At 48.6% G+C, this 11906-nt stretch overlaps 2 protein-coding genes across 4 annotated transcripts; one reads left to right on the top strand and one right to left on the bottom strand.

Annotated features, from left to right (window-relative positions):
• The first annotated feature begins 2982 nt into the window (after positions 1 to 2982).
• LOC119322318 (diacylglycerol O-acyltransferase 2D-like) lies at positions 2983 to 5733 on the top strand. The gene is made up of 9 exons (XM_037595811.1): positions 2983 to 3479; positions 3566 to 3640; positions 3741 to 3826; positions 3990 to 4096; positions 4215 to 4370; positions 4465 to 4551; positions 4708 to 4805; positions 4918 to 5005; positions 5341 to 5733. The coding sequence occupies exons 1-9, from the start codon at positions 3280 to 3282 to the stop codon at positions 5440 to 5442; spliced, it is 999 nt and encodes a 332-aa protein (XP_037451708.1). The 5' UTR covers positions 2983 to 3279; the 3' UTR covers positions 5443 to 5733.
• Positions 5734 to 5769: 36 nt separating this feature from the next.
• Positions 5770 to 9643, bottom strand: LOC119322319 (RNA-binding protein 24-like). 3 transcript variants are annotated; one of them, XM_037595812.1, is made up of 8 exons: positions 9247 to 9643; positions 9019 to 9142; positions 8511 to 8643; positions 7781 to 7823; positions 7456 to 7696; positions 7094 to 7216; positions 6916 to 7008; positions 5770 to 6695 (listed from the first exon to the last, which is right to left on the bottom strand). In XM_037595812.1, exons 1-6 carry the CDS (start codon positions 9490 to 9492, stop codon positions 7137 to 7139), a joined length of 867 nt encoding a protein of 288 aa, XP_037451709.1. In that variant the 5' UTR covers positions 9493 to 9643; the 3' UTR covers positions 5770 to 6695; positions 6916 to 7008; positions 7094 to 7136. The 3 variants fall into 3 exon arrangements, with proteins under 3 accessions (XP_037451709.1, XP_037451710.1, XP_037451711.1); XM_037595813.1 differs by having other exon boundaries at positions 7094 to 7213; XM_037595814.1 differs by having other exon boundaries at positions 7787 to 7823.
• Positions 9644 to 11906: the final 2263 nt, after the last annotated feature.

Genomic DNA, 11906 nt, shown 5'->3' with positions numbered 1-11906 from the left:
ACTCGGGCAAGTAACATACCGGTGGACAAAGGGAATTGTATACGGGATTGATTGAATCCCCGACATTGTGGTTCATCCGATGAGATCATCGTGGAACATGTGGGAGCCAACATGGGTATCCAGATCCCGCTGTTGGTTATTGGCCGGAGAATGTCTCGGTCATGTTTGCATGGTTCCCGAACCCGTAGGGTCTACACACTTAAGGTTCGGTGACGCTAGAGTTTTTATGGGAAATTGTATGTGGTTACCAAAGGTTGTTCGGAGTCCCGGATGAGATCCCGAACGTCACAGGAGTTCCGGAATGGTCCGGAGGTGAATATTTATATATGGGAAGTCCAGTTTCAGTCGCCGGAATGGTTTCGGGGGTTATTGGTATTGTACCGGGACCACCAAAAGGTGTCCGGAGGTCCACAAGGTGGGGCCACCTGCCCCGGGGGACTTAATGGGCTGAATATGGGAGGGAACCAGCCCCTAGTGGGCTGGTGCGCCCCCCCCCAAGGGCCCAAGGCGCCTAGGGTTTAGAAACCCTAGGGGAGGGGCGCCTCCACCTTGCTTGGGGGCAAGTTTCCCCCTCCTGGCCGTCGCCCCCCTCTAGATGGGATCTAGAGGGGCCGCCCCCCTCTCCCCTTCACCCTATAAATAGAGGAAGGGTGGGAGGGTTGTAGCACCCCTTTCCTTGGCGCAGCCCCGCCCTCCTCCAACACCTCCTCCTCCTCCGTAGTGCTTGGCGAAGTCCTGCAGGAGAACCACAAGCTCCACCACCACACCGTCGTGATGCCGGAGCTCTCCCTCAACTTATCCTCTCCCCTTGCTGGATCATAGAAGGAGGAGACATCCCCGGGCTGTACGTGTGTTGAACGCGGAGGCGCCGTCCGTTCAGCGCTAGATCGGATCTTCCGCGATTTGAATCGCCGTGAGTACGACTCCATCAATCTTGTTCTTGTAACGCTTCCGCTTAGCAATCTTCAAGGGTATGAAGATGCACTCCCTCTCTCTCTCTCTCGTTGCTAGCATCTCCTAGATTGATCTTGGTGGCACGTAGGAAATTTTTTGAGTTATTACTATGTTCCCCAACAAAAGGGTCGTGTCGGTGGCCCCGGCGCTCGTTATAGCAATGGGGCGGCTGCGGCAAGGCTAGCGGCTACTGGCGACCCTCTCGTGCTTAGATCTAGCTGGCTAGGGCACATTCCTGCAAAAGGGTTCCTTTTTGGGTTCTAAGGAGGAACTTCAGCCCTCATCGGTCAGCGGTGTATGTGTGTCATGGTGGCGGTTGAGGAATGGTCTTGGTTACCGGGACGACACCCATGGCAGATGAAGTCATGTTGCTCATGAGCGGGGCGTGCGGCTCAGGTGCGAGTTGGCTGCCATGGCCGTTCTGGCGGCGTGGTGGAGTTTTAGAGATCTAGCGTATGTGCCGGGGGGTAATCCTTGTCAGACTTTGGTCGGATTGAAGGCGACGGCGCCTGTGGATGTTGCCTCCTCTTCCTGAAGGCACAGTCATAGGAACTCTCCTCCTTTGGATTGCTCCGGATGAAAACCATGATCCTTTGACTCAGGTGTTGGTTGTGCTCCAATGTCGGTACATTCCTGAAGGCACCTACACTGCTAAGTACTACCGCCGCTCCGGATACCACAGGGGAAGGGGCCCACGAGGAAGTGGTGAAGTTTGACGCCCTCTCGCTCTATCCTATCTATCATAGGATAAACTTTGTGAATTTGGCATCCTATGTTTGGTTAGACTTCCTATGTTCGATCTTTTGTGAATTACATATGTGTTGACGTACGACAGACTTCAGGACCAATAATGCCCCTTGGTGGTCCGCCTGTGGGAATCGCAATGCACAAAGAGCAAATCCAGCAGGTAAACACACAAAGATTTACCCAGGTTCGGGCCGCTGTGAAGCGTAAACCCTACTCCTACTTTAGTGGATTGATATGTCGAAAATGACCAAGTTACAAGAGAGCGCAATCTTGCCGGCAAAGTGCTCGAAAGTGCAGCTACGTAGTGCAATTGGGCAGGGTGTCGACCCTTCTAAAGGTTGCCATGGGCCTCCTTTTATCGATGAAAGGGGCTACCACAGTGGCAAAATGGTAAATATAGAGATGGATAGTGGCTACAGTAAGCTGCAACGTCAAATACATAATTCTAATGGATTAGGACAAAAGCATTAAATGCTCTGTTAGGTGTCACGCTGAGGAGAAATGCCGGCAAGGTCGTCCATGTCCACCTGTATCGCTCGCCCAGCTACCTTATATTTCATCGACACGCCACTTGGACGGTTATCACTAGAGTTGATCTTTAGCCACGGCGTTGCCATGTGCCCCGGCAAGCTTCACCTGACCACCTGTCGGCAAGTTCTTGTTTGTTTCCACCATGGAGCGGTGCGGAAGAGCTTGTCATCCCGAAGCTTGTCGGTGCCTTGAATCTTGATCTTAAGTTCTTCTTTAGTACTTCTCGGTCCCCTTCCTGGAGGTTTTCTTCATGGTATTGATCACCAAGTCTTGAGTATTGTTAAGAGCCGTCCTCTGACAAGCCCTTGCCCTTGCCGTCGGGAAGGCTGCAATTGTCTCTGCATAAGTTAGGATGTAAACACCCGTGTCAATACACGGACAGTATGCTATGTCCAGTTGTAAATTAAACTTTGCTATGTCCAATTGTAAATAAATTTGCTATGTCTGATCTATGATCTATGCTATACTTTGATCTCTTTATTTTGTTGACATCTGCTATACTTTGATCTTGTTGTGTGGAGTTATATGAGTTTGGAGTCCGGATAGACGGGAACGACTGCTGTCTACGGACACGTCTGGATGCGTAAATGACTTATAGCTTGTATATACGCTCTTGATACTTCAGAAATGAACGCCCGAACCATCCCGACGACGCAAAAGAGTCAACAGCCCCGAAGGGGACGCGCGGGACGAGGCAGGGACACACCGCTCGCACGGCACCCGGTTGGAAGAAAGAAGAAGAGTCCGCGCGGATCCGCCCCGGCCGCGTGGGCGGGCACGCCACGATCCGACGGCTCGCGCCGACGATTTTTGGCACGGCACCGGCAAACGCAAAGCAAGCAATCAGGCTGGCAGGAAAAAGGATCGAGGAGGAGGTGGACGACTCCGCCCGCACACCCCCGCGCCACGGACAAAACCACTGGTAGTAGTACCACCGGAGAAGGGGGCAAGCGCGCGCGACGCGACGCGACGCACGCGGGAGAACGAAGCCCCCCACTCCCTTCCTCTCCTCCTCCTCCCCGCCCCGGCATCGAGGCTCCCGGCGGGATGGGCGCGGGGAATGGCCTGAGCAACGGCGCCGCGGCCGCGGCCGAGGCGGCGCCCGACGGGACCACGGTGTTCCGGGCCACGGCCTACTCGCCGCTGCGCACCACGCTGGCGCTGGCGCTCTGGCTGGGGGCCATCCACTTCAACGTCCTCCTCGTCCTCGCCTCCCTCTTCCTCCTCCCCCGCCGCGTCGCCGCCATGTCCGTCCACTGATCCACTCCCCCCCATCCTCCTTCTTTTGCCGGTTAATCGTAAGCAGCCCTCATAGCTCCTTCCGATGGCGCAGGGTGCTCGGCACGCAGCTCTTCTTCATGCTCGTGCCCCTCAATGACAAGAGCAGGATTGGACGCAAGATCGCCAGGTTCGCCCCCCTTCCCTTCCCCCTCCTCTCCCCCTTTCGATTCCTCATCCGTGCATTGCCATTGCTGCCTGGATCTCACATTCGGTGGACGCCTCTGCAGATTCATAAGCAAGTACGTCGTTGGGTACTTCCCCGTCACTCTACATGTGGAGGACTACAAGGCCTTTGACCCCAAAAGAGCTTACGGTGAGCTTTCCTTCCCTGGAGCATGCTTGGATCAGCGTATCTACCCCCTTTTTTGGGTCTACTCAAATGAAAGGGTGAAGTAAAAGATGAGCAGGAAAGATTAGAGCCTGCCTTTTTTGTGCAGAGCCGCCCGATTTGTAATTTTACTGTTGTATGTTTGCAGTGTTCGGTTATGAACCGCATTCTGTTCTGCCCATCGGCCTTGGGGCCCTCGTGGACCTTGTTGGATTCATGCCATTGCCGAAGACCAAGGTTCTTGCAAGCACTGCGGTGAGGAACCCTCTCATTACCTTCCTAAATGTGCATTGTCGGTGTCTGATTGAATTCAGTCTTTCGGTAAGCTGTTGGTAGGCGTGCTCTTAATTGGTGAATTTCTGGTTGGCGTTAGGTGTTCTACACTCCGTTCTTGAGGCAGATATGGACGTGGTTGGGCTTGGTTCCTGCTTCAAGAAAGAACTTCTACTCCTACCTTCGAGCTGGTTATACCTGCATCGTAGTGCCTGGAGGTGTACAGGAGATGCTTCACATGGATCATGATTCGGAGGTTTGCGGCGCTGTTCTTCTTGCATAGTCATTGATGACATTGTTGTTATCATTCAATTTATGCCGTAATGACAAACAATTCTTGCAATTGTCAGGTTGCTTTTCTGAAATCAAGAAAAGGTTTTGTTAAGATCGCTATGGAGACAGGTTCTCCTTTAGTCCCGGTCTTCTGCTTCGGACAGGTAACGGCACCTCTTCTGCCACATGATGATATGCAATAGTGCAGTATCCTTGATTTCATGCATGGGTGCATAATAAATGTTGATGGAAGTGGATGGGTTGCTGACTTGAACAGGTTACCTAACTTTGAAATGAATATTTGTGCTATTGTCTATTAGAGCCTTGTGTACAAGTGGTGGAGGCCAGGTGGCAAGTTGATTGTGAAGATTGCTAGAGCAATTAAATTTACTCCAATTGTTTTCTTTGGGAAATACGGGTAATGCTCTTGAGTGCATATATCTTCTTTTTGGTATATTTCCACTGATCTGATTTGCGTAAATGCCAAATAATTTCGATTCAGTATTCACATGTGTAAATTTGTAATACAGGACTCCCATCCCTTTCGCGACACCACTTCATCTGGTTGTTGGAAGACCAATCGAGGTTCAGAAAAATCCTCAGCCTACATATGATGAGGTGAGAATCATTCTGGGCGTTTTAGCATCCGACCAAAAAAGATTGAGCAAATGTTAGATGTGATTTTTGCTATTAAACAGAACTGGAAAACAGTTAGTTAAGCACCCAAGGCCAAAATCTGGTGTGCATTTTTGTCATTCTGGACCAAGCCTTAGTTGCTCGATATGGATGTCATTTTCTAGATCTGTTTAGAGTATGAATGTATGACTTTATCATGCCGGTTTCTTTGCAACTGTGGAAACAAGTTTTGAAACCATGTTCTTGTTTAATATCCTAACATGCCTTTTTTGTTCTTGAAATGGAGGCAAAATACTAACATGCCTTGGTGTTGACAGATAAACGAGGTGCATGAACAATTTGTGGTTGCGATGCAAGAACTATTCGAAAAGTACAAGACAAAAGCTGGATATGACAAACTCGAATTGAGAGTTCTATGATGGCCGTTCCAACATCCAGCCATAGGATATTTCAAAGTTGCGTTTACAGGGTTCAGTAGCATTCAAACTGGAGTGTGTTTAAGTCAAGCCTTCGCCAGGATTTAGTAGCTCTGAATGTGTAGGAAATCCCAGCAGCTGGAATGACATGCTCACCTGGCCTTGCAAAACACATAAAATGTAAAAATTGTATACATTTGCGTGCTCATATAGCGCTCAAGAGCCAAGACACATAGGATGTACCGATTGTATATTTGTTTGCTCATAAAGCACTGAGGAGTTTCTTCACATTCATGTAAGATGTGTTTGGTTCCATTCAGACAGCAGAAAGGATCAAACTTGACAACATGTATACATGTCGGAAGGGCTATTAACCTCAGCTAGAGGGTACACATACCACATGGACATTGTTCACAAACTATTTTTCTTGAGTTAACACACAGCTCAATTGTACCACCAGTACATCTTTTCACGCCACCAAGTTCATGAAAATCCATGATGAGAGGCACCGCATCACTGGACTCGCAGCAGATGGATTTATTATTATTCAAGTACAACAAGACTCTGATCTTGGAACTACCAAGCTCAGAGCATCATGAATGTAAATTAGAACTTCTGAGACATATTACAAAACCACAACGGTTCTGGAACCAACACCAACTGTAAACACGGATCAAAATAGAGCTTGATCTGATCACCAGTTGTGTAATAACGCAGAGAAGCTCTAATGGGAAGTTGGTGCAGACGCAGGACCATCTCCGGCCACCCTTTGGGCAAACTGAACATCCTGCTTACACTCGAGCGGAGCATCGTAAATCCATAATGTGGCTATCAATAGGCCTAGTGCGAAACCAGAGTGATAGATCATGACACTGACTTTTGCTTGTGCAAGACTCAAACTATGCGACACTAAAGCACACTAACTTGGTGACTCTTCAGATGGATGCTCATCTCAGTGCCATCAAATCGTGACTCATCCCTGATTCTTAAGAGTGCCATCATGACTAATCCCCTTGGATTAGTCAACCTTACAGAGTGCTGGACTCCATTCCAGCATCCACCATATATCCATGACTTGTCAGATACAGAATCAATAATAATGCTGTATCTAAACATCGACGATCACAATCCCCCACCAGGACAGGATTTGAACCAAGCCAAACTGATAAGAGCAGCCGTCGCTCTTGAGATACTGCCCCATCCACCGGAACAGTTCATGATCTCCAGGTACATATGTCGACCATGATAAGGACAACCTGTAGAGTTACATCCCAAAAGTTACTATCAATGAGTAAGAATCAAGATGCAGGAGCTAAACCAGCATCAACAAAACTAGAATCTGTGTAACAGTTGTATTGATGAACAGACCAAAGTCACACAAGCATGCTCAAATGGGCCCAGTTAGGAGACCATTATCCAAGTGCACTTACACACTAATCGATGAATGCAAGGATGATTGCTTGATACAATACATACCTTATGAATACAAGGATGATTTTTTCCAGGTAAGAACAAGTGCTGCAAATACAGCAGCACTGTTCTTTTAGTCCTGCTGCAAACTAAAGTTACCTGGCACGGACAAAAAAATCTAGTGTCAGTTACAGCTAGGCAGTCAACACGCAAACAAGATAACAACGATCCAGAGAAAGCAAACCTCAAGGTATAAATGGTTGGGGGTGCACAGTTCAGCTTGCTCTTTAGTCTGAACCACTAGCTTGTGTAAACTGAGGTGAGTGGGCTGGTACAACTAAGTGTGGATGGGAGGGAACTGGTGCTGCTACAAAAGCCAAATAAACATACATTTTCACAAGGGCAAATAGCATGCCAGAAAAGATTCAGAAAGAAAAATGGAAAATTATATTTATGTTAGCATAATAATTCAGAGTGGAAGCATATGTTGCTTAGTGAATGCAGTTGGATCTTGAAACCATGTCTGAGTTTATTTGGAAGGGTCTTTCTTTATGATGGAAAAGAAGGCCCAACAAATAGTGGAAATGTGATCTGGAGAAAGCTTACCTACTAAAAAGGGAGCCTGAATGGTGGGACGATTTGTTGGGGATGAATTAATTAAGTTTGACCCAGTGAGATGCACAAATTGATTTCCTGGCATACTGTAACCATGCATCATCGGATAGCCGTTGCCCCCACCAGAAATGGATGGGCTCAATTGGCTAAATGGTTGGTTAGCAGTATTTGCTGCAGCTGAGACACCATAAACTGGAACATATTGCTGACCAACATATGGGTTTAATGTACCCTGCAAAGAGACATTTTTTTAGAATATGCTAATCCTTAGCATGACTTGTGTTCCACAAGAATATTTAAGTTTACATGTTCACACTTTAACCTGTGGATAGATGTATTCAGTCCCATATGTGGAGTAACTGCAAAAAAGAAAGAAGAAAATGAACTGAATGTACTTCTTATGGCTTCCAAACAGTGATATTTTGCTCCATGAACTCAAGCAGTTTTGATAATTTGATCGTTTTCAAAGGAACAAGGGAAAGAGGGGAGTGGGACAGATGATAGATGGCTAACGAGGGACAAGCATATGCATAATCTACACAACGTGGGCAAATCAAATACATCTGGTCATACTTTTGTGCCCAAGTGATACATGGTGATGGGGAATTGGGAAAAAAAACTAGACAAAATACTTTGCAGAGGATGGTTGCATTCTAAATTCTAATTTGATCGTTTACATCTTTATTAAATGAAGTACTCCCTCGTAAAGTACAAGAGCATTTAGATCACTAAAGTAGTGATCTAAACGCTCTTATATTTCTTTACAGAGGGAGTACCTTGGTAGTTAAAACCAGTAAAAGAATTGCAATCTATTTAAATTTTGCAAATTCAAGGGTATAAACATGAACAAATTATACTAAAAAATGGTGAAGAATCGGCCTAAAAAGAACATGAAAGTCGTGAACAGACATCTAGGGACAAGATGGAACTTCTAAATACTTCGTCTTACATGCCAGTTTGATAGCATTACATCGTCAACCCACTGAATTTTCTTAAAGCTTGCGTTTTTAAACAAGTTGTACTGTATGTTCTGGAAATAATCTTACCTGTATTGTGGAACCGGGAATCCCTGGTACTGGTAGTATCCAATCGGAAGTGGTCGTTGCTGACCATAACCCCCTACATAAATGCCCCTTGGAACGGGAACACCAAAGTAGGAGCCAGCTGATCTTGGCCGCCCTATATAGAATGCATGTTTTAGAACACATGCATATAGAAAGGACACTATTATTACCACATAAACAACCTTTTGATAAGCAAACCCTAGCCCTTTCCTACCCATAGTTGAATTCTTGATTTACTTTGCAACATGATGAGGGTTAACTGAATTCCAGAGTAAGTCACTAAGCACCATGGACTCATGTACTAGTCATGTTACAACTTTTGTTAGGGAGACTCGTGGTAGAACTGATTGATTTAGATTGCACAAGACAACATCAATAAGCAACAACTATGCTGCATTAAATTGCAAACAATAGTAACTACTTTGATGAAATGGCCTCAAAACGTGCGTACAAGCTATTCCAAATAGGTAGTATTAGAAGAGAATAATACCGAGGGGTGTGGAAGGCTGGGCACGCCCTAGCGACGCCAGGTTACAGTTGGCCCGCCTGCCATCGATGACCGGCGACGGTTCCTCGCAGGCCTTGGTGGCCGCCTCAGCATCGCGGAACGTCACCTGCGGAGACGAGCATGAAAGTCGTAAACAATCCAGCACTGCTACAGCGTTTCCAGAAAGACTAACAGGTGGAAGCAGAATTAGGAGGAGGAGCGGGCACTGACGAAGCCGTATCCTTTGGAGCGGCCGGAGTGGCGGTCGGTGATGACGACGGCCTCGAGGATGTCCCCGAAGCGCTCGTAGAAGCGGCGGAGCCTCTCGCTGGTGGTCTCCCAGGCGAGGCCCCCGACGAAGAGCTTGGTGTGGGTGGTGTCCCCGAAGGGCGAGGCCGGCAGGTGCAGCCCCGAGCTGGAGCTGGACGCCGACGCCGACCCGGACGCCGACCCCGCGTGGTGCTGGTGCAGGGCCATCCGGGAGGCGCGAGCGGATCGGCGGGATTCCTTGGCGCGGGTCGGAGGGGATCTTCGGTCGCCGCGATTCCGGTGCTGCCTCCTGGCGGCGGCGAGAGGGGATTGGGGAGAATCGGGGGCGGAGTGGGAGAAAAAAAGTGGGGGCGGCGAGGGGAAAGGGGGGTGTGATTGGGGCGGGGGCGGGGTTTTGGCGTCCGGTTGGCGCCTCCTCCTGCTACTGCTCCAGGGACCCACAGCTCACAAAGATGAGCCAACGACTCGACTTTTTCGAATGGAAAACGCGGCTCGGCTGACCGCGAAATCCAGCTGTGGCAGTACAAGAGTTGTTCGGAAACAATTGCAACGAAATTTGAGTCTCGTGGCGCTCATACACTCGCCTCTCTGAAAGTCATATGTACCCACGGCCTACCCTATGAGCATTTTCGAAAGATTAAATCGACACATTATTTTGAGATTAACGAATCATCACAGACGTCTTCATAGTTGATGGGAACACCACCTCCCACTGAACATACATCGCCGAAAAGCTTGAAATAAATGCAGAAAAATCCAATCATTAGAGCATCTCCAACAGCCGCGCTAAACTAGCGCCGCGCCGCAAAATAGGTCGTTTTAGCGCGCGCGCAACGCGTCAGGTCGCTCCAGCGGGCGCGCAAAAACGGCGCGCGCGCTAAAACAGGTTGGGCGCGCGGTCAAAAACAATTACCCGCGCACCGTATTTCGGGCGCCCACAACGGCGCGCGGCACACTCGAGCGCTCGCGCCCGCTCTTCCTCTCGCGCTTCCACCCCCGACCGGCCGCGCCGCCGCCGCCGCCCGCGCACCCCGGCGACCGTCTCAGGCTTCCCCGGCCTATCCCCGCGCGCCCGCGCTTCCGCCCATCCCCTCCTAGTACCGCCGGCGCCCGCGCGCCTCCGTCGTCCCAGGAACAGCGCCCGAGCGCTCACTGCTGCGCCGTGCCCGCAAGGTGTTTGACAAAACGCCTACAAGGTATGTATTGCTCAAACTTCATGAATTTGGTGCATGTTTTGAATTGTAGTTTTTATAGTATAGTATTGAACATTGTAGATGAGTTCGTCGTATGATTCTTTCGAAGAAGAATTTGATATGGAAGAGGAGGAGGATCTTGCAATGATCGTAGCTATGCATATCAATAAAAAAACCGAAGCACGGTGGTTCGGTTATGGGTCGGGAGAAAATTTGGAGAGATAGGATTGATGCCCATAACAGATTGATGAAGAACTATTTCGTGGAGAGTCCCACATACCCGGAGTCGTATTTTCGTCGCCGGTTTAGGATGAGCACCGACTTGTTCAGGCGCATTGCAGAGAAACTAGCGAGCCATGACCGGTTTTTCCAGCAAAGGAGGAATGCCACCGGAGAGCTCGGGCATAGCACTTTTCTGAAGGTGACAGCCGCTTTGCGTATGTTGGCATACGGTATCCCGGCTGATCTAGTTGATGATCATTTGGCTATGGGTGAGAGCCAAGCCATCATGTGTGTCAAGCGCTTTGCAGTGGAAATTGTGCAAGTGTTTGGCGAGGAGTATTTGAGATCTCCCACTGCTGAAGACGCCGCAAGGCTATTGGCGATGAACAAAGCGCGCGGCTTTCCTGGCATGCTTGGCTCAATAGATTGCATGCATTGGAGTTGGAAGAATTGTCCAAAGGCATGGCATGGGCAATTCCACGGCCAAAAAAAGGGTTCCACTATAATCCTTGAAGCGGTGGCCGATCAGGAGACTTGGATTTGGCATGCATTCTTTGGAATGCCTGGATCTTTGAATGATATCAATGTTGTCAACCGGTCATCACTGATGAATAAGATTGCAAACGATGAGTTACCACCTGTGCAGTTTGTAGCAAATGGCCGTACGTACAACTATGGCTATTATCTAGCGGATGGCATCTATCCAAAGTGGCAAACCTTCGTGAAGCCGTTGAAAAAACCGGAAGGTAAGAAAAATCTTGATTTCCACAATGCTCAGGCGGCGGCTAGAAAAAGATGTGGAGAGAGCATTTGGGATTTTGCAAGCCCAATTTGCTATTGTGAGAGGACCGGCGAGATTTTGGGATCAAAAAATGCTTTGGTACATCATGCACGCTTGTGTGATCATGCACAACATGATCATCGAGAATGAGCGTGGCCAAGATTTAGACTACTCACAGTATGAGCTCTTGGGACATCCCGTGCGAGTGCGGCGGAGGGCTGAAAGGGTAGCCCGTTTTGTTGCCTCCTATCATGCCATTCGGCGTCCCGCAACGCACATGAACTTCAGAATGATCTAATTGAAGAGTGGTGGGCATGGCATGGACGGCAAAGAGCATGATGATATCTGCACTCGACATTGTATTGTTCATGAACTATTTGTTGTGTTGTAATAATTTATTTTGAACTATTTGTTGTTGTACTGAA

Source organism: Triticum dicoccoides, chromosome 6B, assembly GCF_002162155.2.
Source record: "Triticum dicoccoides isolate Atlit2015 ecotype Zavitan chromosome 6B, WEW_v2.0, whole genome shotgun sequence".
Lineage (NCBI taxonomy): Eukaryota > Viridiplantae > Streptophyta > Magnoliopsida > Poales > Poaceae > Triticum > Triticum dicoccoides.
The sequence above is the reverse complement of the archived record's forward strand: the minus strand, read 5'-3'. Positions and strand labels throughout refer to the sequence as shown.

Bases quoted from the DNA above. Each gene is read 5' to 3' on its own strand.
- LOC119322318 (XM_037595811.1), top strand. From the start codon at position 3,280: ATGGGCGCGGGGAATGGCCTGAGCAACGGCGCCGCGGCCGCGGCCGAG. The intron at 3,480-3,565 runs GTCCGTCCACTG...CCGATGGCGCAG, and splicing joins CCCCGCCGCGTCGCCGCCAT to GGTGCTCGGCACGCAGCTCT. The intron at 3,641-3,740 runs GTTCGCCCCCCT...ACGCCTCTGCAG, and splicing joins ATTGGACGCAAGATCGCCAG to ATTCATAAGCAAGTACGTCG.
- LOC119322319 (XM_037595812.1), bottom strand. From the start codon at position 9,492: ATGGCCCTGCACCAGCACCACGCGGGGTCGGCGTCCGGGTCGGCGTCG. The intron at 7,824-8,510 runs GTAAGATTATTT...TCTTTTTTGCAG, and splicing joins TTCCCGGTTCCACAATACAG to TTACTCCACATATGGGACTG. The intron at 7,217-7,455 runs GTAAGCTTTCTC...TGGCTTTTGTAG, and splicing joins TCAGGCTCCCTTTTTAGTAG to CAGCACCAGTTCCCTCCCAT.